Source organism: Cuculus canorus, chromosome 18 (assembly GCF_017976375.1).
Source record: "Cuculus canorus isolate bCucCan1 chromosome 18, bCucCan1.pri, whole genome shotgun sequence".
NCBI lineage: Eukaryota > Metazoa > Chordata > Aves > Cuculiformes > Cuculidae > Cuculus > Cuculus canorus.
In genome coordinates this window covers 725,273-743,066 of record NC_071418.1, presented here as the reverse complement: position 1 = coordinate 743,066, position 17,794 = coordinate 725,273, and the positions used below count along the sequence as shown (strand labels likewise).

Sequence of the window (17,794 nt, the reverse complement as noted above, 5' to 3'; positions counted from 1 at the left end):
CGCAGCACGGAACAAGGTGTCAGGTCAGCACGTCACATAGAGCCACTTCCAAAGCCACCTCCAGCATGAATTTACACAAGTACATCTTTTTCAGGTCCATCTCCAGCATCTCCGCACCCACCTCCCCACCTTTCCCAGAGCCTCGGGGAGCCGGGAAGAGCGGCAGGCAGGGGACGAGGCCCAGCTCAGACCATTTGCCATCCCCCACCAGCTGGAGATTCACCACCTGCTTAGAGAAAAGGGACAAGATACGTCTTGCTGGATTCCTGGGAGCTGCTGGGAGCTGCCACTGCACGCCCCGGTGCCAGCTGCCTCCTCATCCCTCCTCTCCCATCTCCACGCCAAGCAGCATTATCCCAAGTTCTGGCTAATGGTCATCAGACCGGGTCCCAAAAGTGGGGTTTCTCACCTGTGTTGCACGGGTATTACTGGCAATTAATGACCATAAAGCAGCCACAGGGAGACAAAGCCAACCCAGGGGAGCAGAGAACAGCAGTGAGAGGGATCAAACACTGGGCTAAGCAAGGAGCCGGGCTTAAATGCAGCTGGGGAGCAACCAGGTGGAGGGGCTGTGGGAGGAGCCCCCAGATGAGGGTGGTCAGGCTAATTAAGAGCTATTAGCGCAGGCAGGGCCCTGATGCCCTTTACCGGGGGCTGCAGGAGCGATGCTGTGGGAATTGTCCCCATCTTTGGCATTGTCCAGTTCAGCATCAGCAGGGTTGGTCTGTAGGGGTTTTGCCAGGGTTCTTCAGGTCCTGCTGCAGTCTTAGGCAGGAATCTGTTTTCAGGTGCTTGGAGAGCTCGGTTTCTGCTGGGTCTGCCTGGGTTCAGGGTAAGGATCAGAGCAGGAGTTTGATTTGGGACTGAACCTGTTGCAGGAATAACTCCCTGGCCTGAACTGCTCCATGACTGCACAGCTGAAATGTCATTTAGTTTCCCGTTTTTATTTAAAAAAAAAAAAAAACAACTAAAAAACCACCTCCCCGTTCCCTTGCCAGATTCAAAGTCAGACGATTTGCTCATCTGGATCTCTGGAACAAAAGCAACCAGTCTGTCTCAAAGGCGGTTTGCAAGCTCTCAGGCGTTTGCAGTTCAGTTTCCAGGCACATGGTCTGCCCCAAAACTGCTGCCAAGGCTCCCGAGTTCGGGTCTGGTTTACAGAGCCATGACTGCCAGTAAGGAGCCCAGAGCAGGGCACTCCGGTTCGGAGCTGCGAGCGACTGCTGGCAACGGATCCTGCAGACACAAACCTGCAGCGTGGGGCCAGGCTGCAGCGCTCGGGCCAGCGTTTAAATTGCAGCTGCATCCAGATACTCTGCTGTCACCTTACTGGATAACCTTGGAAAAGTCAGCTAGGATGTAATACAGCCTACCTGGGAGAAGACAGCGAAGCAAGGCAGGATCTCAGGATGAAAAGGTACTTAAAAAGTCACCCTGCTCCGCTGACAGTAAACAGCCTGCTCTGCGCACACAGCCTGTTTCACACATTCATAAACTGCACATCCAGCACACACCGGGGCTGAGCTGGACGCTGCTGCCTGAAGCTACGTAGCGGGATGCAGAGACCTAACGTACCACGACAAGAAACTCTCCTCCATTTCCAGACCTGCGTGAGAGAGAAACAGCTCATCAGGGCAGAGAGTAACCACAGAGAGCAGCTGGAAAGGAGGAAAGAAATGGGCATCGTGCTCCCCCTGTCCCATCCAGGACACGCGCCCATCCTCTGGCATCACACGGGCTGGCAGAGCAAAGCACCTTTGCACCAGTTCACCTCTCACCAACAAAAGTACAATGTTTGCAGGAGGCACCCAGGTGTGGCTGTGAACTTCATCCTACTCCCAACACCACTGGCACGAGGCGATTGTGCACATGTAAAAATAGACCTGCGTTTCGCAGATGTCCCTGCTCCTCCACGTTCCCCGCTCTGTCCCAGGAGCAGATTGCCTGAGAACATCGAGCCCATAGGAGTATGAAAGCACGGGCTTGCCCTCCTCGTTTGCAGTGTCCACCCTAGCTGGTTACTTCAGGAAGGGTTAAACCAAGGCTTTGTGCTGCTGTTGTTTGGTGTAGCCAGCACTGGAACAAACTCATTTACCTTTATGCAGGTGCGAGGCAGAGAGGAGGCCACGCGGCGCTCACAACCCACCTCTGGGGTCCCTGCAGCAACCGTGTGGGTTGGGTGTCCCAGGGAAAAGGCGCCCTGCAGCCGGGAGGTGGGTGAGAACCTTGGCGTCGGCAGCCCCACCAGAGGGTCCTCGTCAGCGAGGGGAGCCAGCAACCTCCTGCTGGACAGGCTCAAGGGTTGGACACGCTGGGAACAGAGAGGAGCTGGGCTTCTGCCTCATTTTGCAGGTTTGCGGTTGCCGGGGAGAGGTTTCAGGCTGCCATCCAGCTAATTCACCCCAGAGAGACAAGCATTTGAATCAGTTGCATTATTTGTGCCCAGCTAAAGTGGACAAAGGATTAAAGTGCGCTGAGTACCGCCGCCGTGATTTGCATCTCGGAGCCCCTTCCCACGGGCCCCCTCTGCTCCCGGCCAGGGTTTTGTTTTGGCTGTGAGCCAGCCGGCATCGCAGCCCTGTTTCCAGAAGTGATACCGGGGTTAATATTGCAAAATACTCCCATCAAAGCTTTTAGTTGCTACTGAAGCAGAAGCATCAAACCATGGGTCAGGAGCTGACAGGGCTGCGCGCACAGGGGATGTGCCGCACACTCGCTGCCCTTCGCTTCAGCTCTGGTCTCAGCCTCAGGTATGAATCTTTCTGAGCACACCACCACGGTGAGTTTGAAATAATGAATGAGATACAACTATTACTAATATTTAAAGCTGCACGCAAAGCTCAGTTGTAGCTATTGTTTTAGAGAAAAAGCACTCTCTGAGTGCTAAATAAATATTGCTCTGTGCGGTGACCTTAAGGGCATATTTTTGAGCCTATCCAGCTGATGAAGTGTTTTTTACTGTGTGTTTATTCACGTGGATGGGGAACTCTATTGCTGCACATTTGGTGCTGCTGGTCTCAAAGAAATCAGAAGTGGCATCTCTCAGAAGAAGCTCTAGACCTAAACAGAAGTAAAGCAAAAGCCTCTCTGTGATCACCGCGTCCTAATTAACGGCTTTACAAATGTTTCTTCACCACCAGCACTTTCTAGGTGGATGCAGTTTTCCCAACAGGTTCACATCGAGCTCTGCCATGACGCGCAAGCTTTCTCTGTTTCTATTTTTCTCAGCGTTTGCTTTTTTCCTCCTCTCCTCAGTGCAAGGAGTAAGTGACCTTAGCAATCGCCAGCAAGGGGACTCCGTATGATGAAAGCAGGTGAAAGGGAAAATCAGGGCGGAACTGGGTAAGGCCAATTCCTACCTCGGAGGAGGTGTGGTCCTGCTCTGTACCTGGCTGTGGTCACAGCCTTGAGAAGTATAAAAGGGCCAGGCAGTTGTTTCTCAAGCAATCTGTTGCCAGGAGCCTGTAGCGAGAAGGAAGGGAGGTGCTGGAAGAAATGCAGAGCAAGAAGTCTAGAGTGTCAGCCGCAAAAGGTGTGGGACACACTGGTGCCTCTGAGCCTCGGGAACACCACCAGTTCTTCTCTGAAGGTCTGTTGGCTGGGCTGAGGGTCGCATGGTAGCTGCAGTACCTTTCTCAGCAGGCCAGCTTAGGTGGAGAAAGAAGCCATCATGCCCCAAAGAGGACGAGGAGTGCATGAAGCTGCCAAGCCCCAGGACCAGGGATGGGCATGGATGGTCCTGTTCACCGCAGTGCTGCTGCAGGCACTGACACTGGGCTTCCCCTCCTGTATTGGCGTCTTCTTCACGGATCTCCAGCACGAATTCCAAGCCAGCAACAGCGAGACATCGTGGTTTCCATCCATCATGGTAGCCGTGCTGCATGGAGGTGGTAAGTAATGACCGCAGGGAATGCCTTACACTGCCTCCTGCTGAGGGGCCATAACGAGGGCACTGCTAACATTCCATTAACAGACGATGGAAGGGGTAGGAGGTGTGAGCAGCCTGGCTGGCCGGCAGTGCGCAGCAGCACACAGCATCCACAGCCACCTTAACCACAATCCAAAGCTGAGTGTCCACAGATACCAACCTCCCTTTTGCCACTCTAAGAGACAATCTCGGTCAAAGAAAGTGAATCCCTTTCTCAGCCCAGCTTCTCCAGACCAGTGAGAACTTAATTATCTCCCATAGCATTTCTTTGAATAAGCTGGCAGGTGGAGTTGAAGCTTGGGTGCTTGCTTGATTCATCTTCTGCCTATGAGAGCACATCTCCTTCCACGTGCCATGACAACTGTGTTCTTCATGGCTGAAAAGGCACAAAAGCCAAGCTCCTGCAGGCTGCTGGCTGAGGCACAGTGTTAAAAGCAACTCCTTGGGCGGTGGCATGGAGTGCACACCCAAGCAGGCAACAGGGTGGACGCAGGCACATCTGGATTAAAGCAGAATGTGGGTCAGGCGGCACCCTCAGGGAGAAGGGGGATGGAAGGAGGGCTGTGCTTTGCAGATGGCAGAGTGAATCACCATTTTCTTGCCCAAAGAATATGTGAGAGCTGCACAGGACAGCAGCCCCAGATCCCCCCCTCCAGCTGCTATTCATGCATAGGATAGAAAAATCAAATCCCCAGCAGCTGGAGGTCTCCCCAACAAGGGGTCTGTGTTGCTGCTGACCCCTCCACATGCAACACCCTTGCTTATTTGAGACAGACCACCCAAAGCCCACCAGTCAAAAGAAGGGAAGTGTCCAGTGATGCCCACGTATCTGAGCTGCTCCCTGAGTTCATACCTGCCCCATCCAATACCGGTGCAAGGTGACACTACAGCGAGAAAGGGAAAAAAAGCAGAGCCCTGAGTCACACTGATGTGAAGGCCTTGGCAGGTTCAGCCTCTCCTGTGCTGGGCTTGGCTGGCAGCCACCTGGCATGGGAGAGAGCTTGCACCTTAGCGAATGGAGTTGGGTCCAGAATTACAAGGTGTGGATTGAAAGAGACCTCAGGGGAAGCAGCTATGGGAGGAATTGTCACTGAACGTCAGCAGAAACAGCAGTGTCCTCAGGGCTTTGAATTTGGAAGCCACTGGGCATTCCCTGTTCTGCCTCCCACCTCCTCTGGTCCTGCTGCCGTTAGGGACAAGGAGCCCAACGGGACCTGCTGGCTCTGGGAAATGGTCTCAGAAGCAGCTCAGTCCTAGCGAGTCCAGGAAGGACAGGTCTGGCAGTATCCACAAGAAAATATCTATTATGCTATCTTCTTTAATGAAATAATTGTTTCGTAGGAGGCTGGAACCACAGTGAAAGGTAACATAAAGACAGCCAATAAATAGATCCAAAAGTTATAAATTAGAGAAGGAAAAAATAACCTCATGTTAATGATACTGACCACAGAATTTGCCAGGGCATAGCAAGTGACTTATGAGAGTTGTTACTACTCTTGCCAGTTCTGTCTCCTACAGCAGGCTCTTAGAGGAAAGGAGTGCCTGTTCTCATCCCCCAGGCAGCAGTAACAACCACAGACTAGGAAGAAAAAAAAAACCAAAAAAAAACCCAAAAAAACTCAGAGATAGAAGACTCTCTCTCGGGCCAAACATATACGGCTTTTGCTGCCACTTCTGACCGCCTGGGCACTGGGCCAGGCTCCATTCAATTCGGGTTCTTTGGTTACATCCATCATCTTGGTGCTAAACCCTTTTCCAAAATCACATCCTGCTATGGCACCCCTGTCTCTTAAAGGTGATTCTCTCTTCTGTTCCTCTTTAGCGATTCAAAGGAATCAAAGGGGAGGAAAGGTATTTGTTGCAAGACTTGGTAAACACCAAGACAAACGGAGAGATCAGCCCATTGTCAGAGCGGTCAGCAGAGTGGAAAGTGCGATGCAGGAAAGCTCACCTCAGTCCAGCAGGGCTGGGACAGAAACAGGCTTGCAGGGAACACTACAAAAAATAGCTCAGAATTTAGGAAGCCAAACATATCTCGTTACCCCTGCTTCATCCCCAGGTAAAGGCAATTCTTATTTAGTTATAAGAATTATTTAAGAGACCTCAGGATCCTGTGGCTGTCTCAGACAGGTCCAAGGCAGGAGGTGAGGCTCTTACAGGTTCCTATTTCCAGGCATCCATGCACACATCACTCTCTGGACTCACAGTCACAAAAAGGCAACACTTCAAGTTAGAAGTATTTTTGCAAAGGAAAGCACAAAATCCCCAGGCAAGCAAGAAAAATGCTTGAAACCTGGAAAGCAATTTAATAGGACCAAATAATGAAAAATCCTTAAGAGTTTTAGAGCCAATTTCATTATTTAGGAGCTTTCAATTTACGACTCCTGGCTACTCGGGTTGGCTAAACAGCAGCACCATCCTGATGTCTTCAGCAGGAGGGAAATCAGTCCAGTCACCCGCTGGCTGAGCATTTTTCCAAAGTCCGAGGTGAAAATCTCCCAAGCAGATCAAAATACAGACAGCTGCACTCCTAATTTTAATAATGTTCCACTCTTCGCTTGACAATGTGGGTTTATTTCAAACCAGACACTGGTTCAGGTCACAAACATGCACGGGTTATTTTTCCCTGCACTGATTGACTCTTAGTTCTGAAGCTCACAATCATTTTGCATTTCGTTGTATAATCTTAAGTGTTCAGAAGAGAGGAAGAAATAATAAAACCTGGAAAACTTTGAGGATCAAGGAATGGGAAAAGAAACTGTACCTTCAGATCCTCTTCTGCCTGAGCATGCAGAGAGAAGTGTTTCCCGGTGACAGTCTGCAGGTCTGAACTAATAATTTCTTAGCCCAAAATGAGGGATGCCAAATGGCACTAACAAATTGCTGATCTTCCACAATCTCATGGACTTCACCAGAAGTCTATGAAAATTAAAGAATTAACTAATCATAAACAAACACAGAATCACAGAATAGTGGGGTTTGGCAGGATTCACCCAGTCCACCCCCGGCCGGTTGCACAGGAAAGCATCCAGGCAAGGTTGGATCTCTCCAGAGAATCAGATTCCACACTTTCCTGGGCAGCCAGTTCCAGGGCTCCGTCAGCCACAAAGAAGTTTGGGTAGAACCTCGCATGCTCCAGTCTGTGGCCCGTGCCCCTTGACCTGTCTTTGGGCACCACTGAACACAGCCTGGCAACCCACTCCTGTCCCAACCTGTTGGATATGGATCAGCATTGATAGGATCACACCTCCTGCCTATTTGTTCATTACTTTTTCTGCTGAAATAATGTAACCCTTCCCTAGAAAAGCCTGCCAGCAATGCACATACACAATAAACCCCAGGTCTCGATCCCCTGGAAGCACCTGGGTCTCCTTGCCTTTGCTCTGTTTGTGTGGGAGTGGGAATGGGGACGCATGCCATTTGCCCCTAGGCTTGTCTCTTCTTGGAAGTGGATGCAGTTCTGGCTGCCCACCCCAGACAGGTAAGCCAGGAAGATGCTTGCAGGAGAGCTGCAAGACTCCACAAGCTGCAGCTTGGATGCTGCTGCCTGACACTTAGGGTGATTCCCATGAATATTCCTCTCCAGACATTTTCAAGTAATCCTCCTCAATGATGTCTGTTTCTCCCCAATTTGTGATCTATCTTAGAGCAAATCTGCTTTCTCCTGCAAGGAGTTTCACAGAGGTAGTGGGAACACCAAGGGCAATTTAGGAGATATTGTAGCAGAGTATTTGATACACACAGTGAAATGAGTGGAAATATCACCCTGCCTAGCATCTCTTACTCAGAAGCAGAAAAATACAAGTCCTCTGCTTTTTCACACCATTCCCAGATTTTCTATCACATGAGAAAAGAATTACACTTGAAGGCTCTTATTCCATTCCATTTCCAAGTGTTTCAACTAAAATCCATCACAAGAAAGCTTAGAAATCCCACTTAATGGCCACAAACCAAGCAGATGACAGGAGCCTTCCCTTCAGCTAACGAGCTGACCATGTGCTTGGGAGGATCAGGGGATACATTCTGTGTTCCTTGTTCCCCTACTATATCACACAGTCCTCAGAGTCTCTGGACTAAATCATCTGATAATTGCAGCAGTCCAGCAGGTACAAAATATTTTCTCCCTCCCTAACTACTTCTCTTTTCCTTCCAGGGCCCCTTTGCAGCATCTTGGTGAAGCGCTTCGGCTGCCGGTTTGCTGTGATGCTGGGTGGCCTGCTCAGTGGAGTGGGCATGGTGTCCAGCTCCTTCTGCGGGTCCATCAGCCAGCTCTACCTAACAGCCGGCCTCATCACTGGTGAGTATCGACAAGCAGCAGGAAAACCCAGCTGGTGAGAGTCCCAACTAAGTGCTCATGTTTTTCCATTCGTCCGTGAAATAGGATAAATCAAAAGCCCCAGAGCACAGCAGAAATCAACCAGCAGCTGGATTCGCCCTTCACACTCCTTTCACACACACTTCATCCAGCCAAGCTCACGGGAAAGCACTTTGGGTTTGGAAAAACCTGCAGGTGTCCAGAGGGTGAAACAGAGAGCAAAGCTCTCTTTTTTCGTGGCTTCTCAGCCTTTTGTCTCTGGAGAAGGGAGGGTTTTTTCCAATCTTGGAATGTAATGTGTTGGGACGACGTCCTTCCCAGGTTCCCTGGGCTTGTATTTCACCACTCCCATGCGCAGATATCTTTTCCTAACAAAAGAACATGTTGGTTTTGAACAGAAATAACAGATGGGAACTTTTCCTTTCAAATATTTCTCCTATGTGACTGCTGTTCAACCCTTGCTCTTTCCTAACACAGATAAATTTCTGCAGCCAGGTTACTTTGGGACCAGTCCTGTTGCATCTTGCAAGCTAAGCTGCACAGAAAGAAAAAACAAGTAACTCCCTGAGCCCCAATACAAGTGTCAGGAAAGCAGCACTGCTTGTTGCACATGGTATAAAAACCAAGTTGTAATGAACAATCCTTAACAATTTTAGGCGTGGCAGCATGCCCAGACATATGTCAGCTTAGATCCGTATATTTAGTACGCCCAGAACACAAGTAGTTTAATTTATCCACAACATCCTTCTTCATCCTTTGCATGGGGTTTCTGAGGATTAAAGGCTGGGGCTGTGCAGCCTGGCAGGTGAGGAAATGCTCCAGGAGCAGATGATGTCACCTGTGGGTACACCCTGGATTTGGGCTCCTTTCCCCCTTTTGGCACCAGAGAGGGAACACACGGTCATTTTCTCTGGTATTCTTACCTTTAGGTCTGGGATCATGTTTCAGTTTCCAGGCAGGAGTGACTGTGCTGGGCTACTACTTCGTGCGGTGGCGAACGCTGGCCAATGCCATGGCATCCACTGGCGTCTCTCTTGGATTCACGCTGTGGCCGCTGCTTTCTCGATACCTGCTGGATGAGATGGGCTGGAGAAACACTTTTCTTATCTTTGGGGGAATATTATTGAACTGTTGTGTCTGTGGAGCCATCATGAGACCAGTTGAGCTTGCACCAGGGACACCCCTACAGTCACCCAACCCTGCAGAGGAGCCAGAGAGAAGAGCAGAAGGGGCACAACTGTCCAACACAGCATCTTCTCCCCACCCCAAGATACAGAAGCAAACCAGAAGGACTGCATGTGTCCACGCACTGCAGAAATACCTGGCTTTTGACATCTTCTGTCAAAACAAAGGTTACCAGATTTACACTATCGGAGTGACCTGGATGATGATGGGGTTTGCTTTACCCCACGTCTACCTTGTGCCTTATGCCATCCATAGCGGGGTGGAGGAACGCAGGGCAGCTCTCCTCATCTCCGTTATCGGGTTGATCAACATCTTCATCCGCCCTTTGACAGGGCTGCTCTCGGGACACAGAATTTTCACAGGAAGACGCATCTACCTGTTCAGCCTGGCTGTGCTCCTCTGTGGGCTGAGCAACTTCATTTGTGTCATCTCAGCCGAGTTCAGTGTGCTCATCGTCTACTGCGTCATTCTCAGCATAGCCATGAGTGGCATCGGGGCACTCACCTTCCAGGTGCTGATGGATGTGGTGGAAATGGACAGGTTCTCAAATGCTCTAGGGCTCTTCACCATCCTGGAGAGCATCACGATCCTTGTTGGACCTCCTCTGACAGGTGAGAGAAGCTAGGAAAGCAATCTGGGGAAAACTGGCCATTCAGACACTGGTGACAACAACACTAGGTTGTGGATGCCCTATCCCTGGAGGTGTTCAAGGCCAAGTTGGATGGGGCCTTGGGCAGCCTGATCCAGTGAGGTGTCCCTGCCCATGGCAGGGGGGTTGGAACTAGATGGTTTTTAAGGGCCCTTTCAACCCTAAGGATACTATGATACTATGATAACGGATTGGGACCGTAAAGGAGAGAAATGAGGGAGTTTCCAAACCCCTGCTGTCAGGTGAGTTACACAAAAGGAGCAATAGAAAAGGGAGAGTTGGAAAGGTACAGTGAGCCCCTTCTCACAGCTCATGGAGGGTCACGTCTGCAGCTGCCAGTGTCGCTGCAGCAACAGCCGACAGCGAAGAAGTCACCCACTTGGCAAGCAGCTCCGTTGGGTGAGGGAGTAAAGAGAGCTGTTTTCCGGTGAGTGGCAAGACAAAGAGAGGAACTACTGCAATGGGACCTTGCCATCTGTGAGCCATTTCACGGCTTTGCTAGTTTGCATTGCTTTATCTATGAAGCCTCAAGGAATTGTGATCACCTCATTAAACAAATTAGCTGTGATCACAGTTATTAACAGCCCTACATTATTCAAGATCCTTGTAGTAAAAGCTCCTGTTCGTTCTTCTTTCCGAGTTCTAGAGGGTATTCATTTTTCTCTGCAGACAAGAAAAGAGCTAGTTATGACTCCCCAATCCAATAAATTATTAACCGAGTTCCCAGTTCACTCCAAATGCCGCTAAGTGACCCAGCCAAGATGCACCTGCTCCTGCAGTACAGCAGCAAATTCAGAAGACTAACAAACAAGAAACATCAGCCAGAGCATGAATCCTCAATTCAGGCTTTAGTTCTCTTCTCTAAAACATTACTTGTATGCCATTCAGCAGGAAAATAATATCTGTTCTAAGAATGGGATGCTAATGTGCACCATATATATTTCATGGCATTTCCTGGCATTGGTGTGTCAGTCACTTCTCTCAAAGCACAAGAAAGGTCTTTTCTTAGACATTTGATGGGAGCGGCAGAAAAGGGAAACAAAGTACAGTAACAGTAGCTCCATTTCCATTTCTAGTCCTGAAATCTGCTAAAGAAAAGTGCACTATGAAAAGAAACATCAACAGCCTTTACTGAAGAATACAAGCAAACAAACATTATGCCAGTATCTCCACATTAATAAGCAGCCTATGGAGAAGGCATCAAATATTTAATCAGAGTCTCTCCCTTCCATCTATAACGTTAGTGTCAAATTACTCCTTTGATAATTTGATACATCCTGCTTCTAAATGCTCTACATTGATGGCACTTACTGATAGCCACAATGCTTGCTGTGCTGTGAATGTTCTCCTGGATTACACAATATTAGAGACAAATTTCAGTTCCCAAACACGTAGATTTTTGAGAGATTTCTCTGGTTTTTTGTTCTGTTTTCTAACCTGGGATGTAACAGTGTCACTCACTATGAAACCCAGGAGGCGGATCCTCTGCCGAGTAAAAAAATGAATCAGCAGGTTGGGGAACATTACAATTTCCTTTCTTTTCTGATTTTTCTGTGTATTGAGAATTACTTTATGCAGAAACAGAAACATTACCTGAGCGGTGACCACAAAAACAACCCAAACAACCCCTAGAATCTAGAGCAGAGAACTTATCCATGAATGCTTCTCTTTTCTACCCGGCAGATTGCTTAATGATTTTGGTTTAGCACCTATGTAATTGTCACACGGTTGCCTTTAGTATAGAGTTGCTCTTTGACTAAGCATGACTTCTATTTCAGGTCTCCTGGTGGATGTAACAAATGATTTCCGCTACGTTTTCTACAACTCCAGTTTCTTCCTGATATCGGCTGCACTATTCATGGGGCTCAGCTTCTGCACTCTGGAAAAAAAAAACAAATTGAAAGAGGGTTCAAAAGTACCTTTGGATAGTCCCTTCAAATATCAGTACAACGAAACGCCAGCTGAACCACAGTGTGAAAGCCCGTCTCCTCCAGCAGTTGTGTACATCACAAGCATATGAAAATAAAGAAATTACAGAAAAAAAATGAGGAGCATAAGTAATTACGTGGCCTGAACAAAGCTACACATGGGCCAGCACTGCTGGCAGATGAGAAAACAAGCGTCTGCTTTCCACAACTGCCATCATCCCTCTGCCCTGCACTTCCACTCCGTGGGGCTGTGTCAGACTCCACGTGAGTGACCCAGACCACAGGCTGAGCCCAGAGCTCAGCGTCGGCCAAAGAGCTGAAGGACAAAGAGAACTGTGCTTTCCTAAAGCAAACCACGGGACAACAGCCATGGTAACCGGTGCTGAGGGACAAAAGCAGTGTCAGGTCAATTGTTTTAAGTCAGCGCCTTTGAGAAGTCACTGGAATTTCATATGCAGGTTTCAGTTGGTACCACTGGATGAGATGTCTTAATGGTCATGCACAATGGTCACTCTTTCACAAAGAAGTGTTACTGCCTTGTCTGAAAATGCGATTTTGGTGCAGGCTGATATGAAGTTTCCCCAGTTGCTTCCCACGGTTGGGGCAGCAAACCACATTCCACGTGAGGTCTGGGTTTTTTTCCACATCTCTAAATATTAGATGGAAGCTGCTGCATGGGCTGCAGAACTGTGTTCTGCCAAAGGTCTAGTACAATCAAACATTTTCTCCTACGATGTGTAAATACAAGTTCTTCATGCCAAGGACATTGTCACAGCCTCAGAGGTTTAACTCTAGAGCATCAAAATGAAATAAACCCAAACCTTAGAGTGCCTCCTTTGTATAACAAGTGATATCTCAAGTGCTGCTTGATATATCATAAAACAGGATCAATGGCTTGCATAAATGCATTTCTTTCCAGCGTTAACTGGGACCTGTTTTTGGAGGGGGTGTGGAGAAGTTGTTACTAGACCTGAGAATAAGTGTATGCATGCCTACACAGGGCTAAATTCAAAGCCATCGTCATTTCCCTTGTGTAAATTTACCTCTTTAGTCTTAGACTCTCAGGCTTAATTACATCAGTGTTCTCATTATAGAGAAGTTTGCACAAGCATAACCTGCAAAGAAAACCATGGGGAAAAGTACACTGGGAAGAGTCCAGCATCACCGCCTTTCCTATCTATACAGCCTCGACTGAACAGCCCCAGGAGTTACACTTTTAAGCACGCAGATGAGAGCAGATTCACTCTCCAGCCTCCTTCCGCACCGGCTTGAGTTGTGAGCTGCTCATCTTCTGTACCATTCCTGATCTGACAGAAGCAGAGCTCACAAAGCACTGAAGATAAAGATCACTTTGCACATTAGAACCATCAGAACCACAAACAGGGAGCAAAGTGGAGGAAGCTAACGGTGTTCAACTCGGCTGCAGTACTTATCCTTGAGAGCTGTTGTATCACATTCTTAGCTACAAACCCACAATTATCATTCGAGCTGCGGGTTAACCAGACATAACAAACCAACCAACCAAAGGAACCCATACTGGATGAAACCACTGGAAAACTGACTCCAAGGCCCTCCAAGACTATAACGGCTTCACCGCCGGCTTTTGCTATGGAAGAGGGTCAGCCCTTCAGAAGGGTTGCTGCTCCCACCACTCAGCAGCATCCCTATATTTCAGTCCTGCTCTAGGACTGTTGAGCCAGTAAGTTTTGCATTTCCTGATCAAACACACACTTCAACACGAGGACAAGCAGCAGACAGACAGGTCCAATTTCCCATCGCACAGGTTTGTTAATTTGTGTAATGCTAACATAGCCCACAACAAGGAATAAGCAGGGACTGGTGCTTCTCAGCTTCCCATCACAAGGACTGCTGTATGTTCCTAGGCAAACAGGGAGCTTCCCCCTCTCAAAGAAAAGAAAAGAAAGGAAAAGAAAGGAAAAGAAAGGAAAAGAAAGGAAAAGAAAGGAAAAGAAAGGAAAAGAAAGGAAAAGAAAGGAAAAGAAAGGAAAAGAAAGGAAAAGAAAGGAAAAGAAAGGAAAAGAAAGGAAAAGAAAGGAAAAGAAAGGAAAAGAAAGGAAAAGAAAGGAAAAGAAAGGAAAAGAAAGGAAAAGAAAGGAAAAGAAAGGAAAAGAAAGGAAAAGAAAGGAAAAGAAAGGAAAAGAAAGGAAAAGAAAGGAAAAGAAAGGAAAGGAAAAGAAAGGAAAAGAAAGGAAAAGAAAGGAAAAGAAAGGAAAGGAAAGGAAAGGAAAAGAAAAGAAAAGAAAAGAAAAGAAAAGAAAAGAAAAGAAAAGAAAAGAAAAGAAAAGAAAAGAAAAGAAAAGAAAAGAAAAGAAAAGAAAAGAAAAGAAATCAAGTTTCAAATCTCTTCTAGCTATTGTGAATAAAACAGCTAAGCAGCTGAACAGACTGCCAACTTTTCTGTGTTTAAGTCTTAGATTTTAAATTCTGCTCACCTTTCTACATTCCTTCCCTGTTTTCTCCCAGAAATATGAAGACATATTGTCCCAAATCCTCCCACTGCTCCAAATGTGCAGGGCAGAACAGGAAAGGTACGGGGTAAACTACAACCCAACCCATCTACAATTTATCACAGAACAACAAAGGTCAGTTGAAGGAGTAGCAGAACACATCTGTGTGGAGCCAACTGCTCTGGCTGCAACGGCTTAGCTCTAGCTGGCTCATAAGCAAGCAGACGTGTAGTGTAGCATGTGCCTGAAGATACAGAGGGGCAGAATAAAAGGTACTCACCAAGTGAAACTGCCACAGAAATCAGCCCCTCCTACACCACAGCAAAGAATCCTCAGATGTCACTGTTTCTTATCTGGGCACAGCAAGGTAATTTGGGATGAAAAGTTAGGAAAATGCATTCTAGAACTGCTTTTTGATACTCTCAGGCTCTACACCAGAGTCTTTGGGACTTACTGCAGAGGCAGAGAGACATTTCTGTGAAGAAAAACAATGAATTCACAAATACATTATTTTAACATGTCTATATTTGTTGACTAAAAACTTTCTAACAGCCTTACAGAATTCAAGGTGCCTGAAAACACGGTTGTCTCACCTGGTGACTTCCTACAGACCCTTTAGAATTAATCCACATCCCACAGGCTGGAAACTAATCTAGGAGAGAGAAGAGGTAACATTTTAGGGTATGTTTGCACAGGTTAATAAGATATCTGAGCTCCCGTGATAGAGAAAAACACTGCTTTCCTGTTCCACATTCCACAGCTCTCCTCTCCTACCTCTCTTTTCAACCTGGATTCTAAGCTGCCATGAGCAGAAGCTTTGTACGGTGTTAACGAAGGGACCGTGCACACAGAACATGCTGCAGTAGAGCAAGTATCCACCCCCCAAGCTGTCCTACAAGAGCAGTAACGTTCAGTCCTTAAGAATCTCCAGGCCCAGAAGAAAACAAAGCAATAAAAGTTCCTTTCAACAGTTTAAGGTCATCCCGTTACACAAGGCAACCACAGCTTAGTTACCACCACCTCCTGAAGCAGGGTTTGTTTTTTAAAACATCTACAGACAGTAAAATAACCCTGGCTTTAATTATGGACAAAGATTAACACCTCAGCCAGGTGGTGTTAGTCACCTACAAACCCCTGAGAGCCAGCAGAGCAGGAAAAACGGACCAGAAATGAACGTCCCTTGCTCTCCTCTGACCTTCCTGCTCCCTTTTATCTTTTACAGTACCATTAACTTTGCAAGGTAAGCATTTTTGCAAAAGGCACCTTTTCATACCACAGTGAAGCACTCACCAGGAAGTTCACACTGAAATATTGCGAGATCATGACCCCTAAAAGCTGTAGATACTTTGCCAAGGTAACTCTTGGGTAAGTTTAATCAGAAAGAACAAAGCAGGGTCATAGTAACCTCACATGTTCTAAAACACCTCACAAGTGCAAAGTCACTCAAATGAAGAGTTTGGCATGCTGTTTGCAGACTGGCGAGTAGCTGCGAGGACAGAAACATCACTCCAAGAAGTGAAAATTTAGTAGTAGTAGTAGTTCTAACTAGGGTGTGCAATCAGTGTCACTAAAGCAGCCCCTGGAGCTATGAACACTGTTCTGTGCCGACTGCTCTGGCAAATAGCACAGGCTTGGAGCACTCAGACTATTAAGCAATATAGCCAATATCTGGGGAGCGAACAGCCACCTCCGCCTGCTGCCAAGTGATCTCTGGTGTGGACAAAACTCCCGCAGTAAGCCTGCACAAAGACAACCAGCTTGCAGCTGGTGACAGAGCAATTGTGTAACAGCACCAGCTCCACCTGTGACTCATGCAGACAATCTCAGGGCTGTATAAACAGGGGACGTTACTGAACTCTCCAGGAGGTAGCTTCAACACAGCAAATTAAATGGAAAAATATTTCTAACATCTCTTAACCAGCTTTGATTAAACTCGATGCAAGGCAAAGGCTGGAAGGAGGACACTCACAGCTCCCAGGCAGACAAGTGCAAGTGTTCCTCTGCTCCTGCTTACTCCTTGCCACACACTGAACAGTGTGACCTGGAGATGCATCCCTTGAAGCCCAGCCAGCACAGATGCACCAGCCTTCTCTGAACACTGCTCTCTGTGAAACCATGCCGGGGCACAAAGGTCCCGCTACTTCTCTGCATGCAAAAATTATACCAACCAATCACAGATCTGCTACTCACAAACAGAAATCATCACATCTACCCTCTGCAAATACTGGTTTTCATCCCTTATTAGCCAATCCCAGTATCCTTGATCACATCTCTTTGTATCAACTAGTTCCCCTGCTTGCTTTCTCTTCACTTGCTGTCTCATGAATCACTGTGTGTGTAACAACTGAGTGGCTTTAAGGTACGTAAACAGATACCACTTAAAAAGCCATATATTAAAAGAGCTTTGTTAACACACCAGCAAAACATTCTAATACAGAAGTAGTCTGAAGCACCTTTGCTGATCATTTTCATTTATATATATACACATACAGAAACCGACTGCAGCTGGTAATTACAAATATTGCCATTACTAGCACAGGTCTGGCTTATCCTTTGACATCGGGTAGAAAGAAATACCTTCATTTCCACATTCTATCTTCCCACACCCCTGCAGTGTTAAAGGATTTAGCATCATTGCATTCAGTGTAGCTGCTTTGTTCACCCTTCTCCGTGATGTGGTCACAGCAGGTGTCTCGCTCTACCCGGCTGTGTGGGTGGCGATCAGCCCAATACGCTTGTCGTCGATACCGTGTATTTGGTGGAGCAGCCCACATTCCATTGGCTTTATATGAAAGCCAACTACATTTCACACAACAGTTTGGGTCAGAAGGGACCTCACAGCCCATCCAGTCCCACCCCTGCCACGGGCAGGGACACTTCCTGGATCAGGGGCTCCGAGCCCCATCCAACCTGGCCTGGAACCCCTCCAGGGATGGGGCAGCCACCGCTGCTCTGGGCAACCTGGGGCCTCTCCTCACCCCAGAGGAAAACATTCCTCCCCAAGAGCTCATCTCAATCTCCTCTCTTGCAGCTGCAAATCGTTCCCCTCATCCTGTCCCCAACAACGAGCCACTCTGGCTGCCCATGACAAGGTGTGACCCCAGCGCCAGCCCCTGGGTCTCCACTGGACCCGGAGCCCTTGGCCACAGCTCCGAGCTCCCAGCGCTTCGAGCGCACGGGAGAACTCGAGGCACAGCACCTGCGTTGCAGCCTCTTCCCACCCCATCTGCAGCGAACCCGCAGGCATTCCATCACTTCACTAAGCGATGCCGCTTTCTGCACCCGCTGTTTGACGCTTGCAGACCGCCCCCCGCACGTGCT

The 17,794-nt window shown here is 47.9% G+C and overlaps 1 protein-coding gene and 2 long non-coding RNA genes across 4 annotated transcripts; 1 reads left to right on the top strand and 2 right to left on the bottom strand.

Annotated features, from left to right (window-relative positions):
• Positions 1-2,433: 2,433 nt before the first annotated feature.
• On the top strand, positions 2,434-13,899 carry SLC16A5 (solute carrier family 16 member 5). Of its 2 annotated transcripts, none has more exons than XM_054083700.1 (4): positions 2,434-3,890; positions 8,082-8,225; positions 9,192-10,039; positions 11,856-13,899. In XM_054083700.1, the coding sequence occupies exons 1-4, from the start codon at positions 3,724-3,726 to the stop codon at positions 12,095-12,097; spliced, it is 1,401 nt and encodes a 466-aa protein (XP_053939675.1). In that variant the 5' UTR covers positions 2,434-3,723; the 3' UTR covers positions 12,098-13,899. The 2 variants fall into 2 exon arrangements, with proteins under 2 accessions (XP_053939675.1, XP_009562249.1); XM_009563954.2 differs by having other exon boundaries at positions 9,173-10,039.
• On the bottom strand, positions 8,288-10,063 carry LOC128854040 (uncharacterized). Its single transcript, XR_008452945.1, has 3 exons — positions 9,933-10,063; positions 9,167-9,312; positions 8,288-8,611 (listed from the first exon to the last, which is right to left on the bottom strand). It is a non-coding gene; the product is annotated as an uncharacterized LOC128854040 (long non-coding RNA).
• On the bottom strand, positions 11,828-17,019 carry LOC128854039 (uncharacterized). Its single transcript, XR_008452944.1, has 4 exons — positions 15,067-17,019; positions 14,928-14,948; positions 14,754-14,826; positions 11,828-11,956 (listed from the first exon to the last, which is right to left on the bottom strand). It is a non-coding gene; the product is annotated as an uncharacterized LOC128854039 (long non-coding RNA).
• Between the last annotated feature and the right edge of the window lie 775 nt (positions 17,020-17,794).

Bases quoted from the DNA above. Each gene is read 5' to 3' on its own strand.
- SLC16A5 (XM_009563954.2), top strand. From the start codon at position 3,671: ATGCCCCAAAGAGGACGAGGAGTGCATGAAGCTGCCAAGCCCCAGGAC. The intron at 3,891-8,081 runs GTAAGTAATGAC...TTTTCCTTCCAG, and splicing joins AGCCGTGCTGCATGGAGGTG to GGCCCCTTTGCAGCATCTTG. The intron at 8,226-9,172 runs GTGAGTATCGAC...TCTTACCTTTAG, and splicing joins AACAGCCGGCCTCATCACTG to GTCTGGGATCATGTTTCAGT.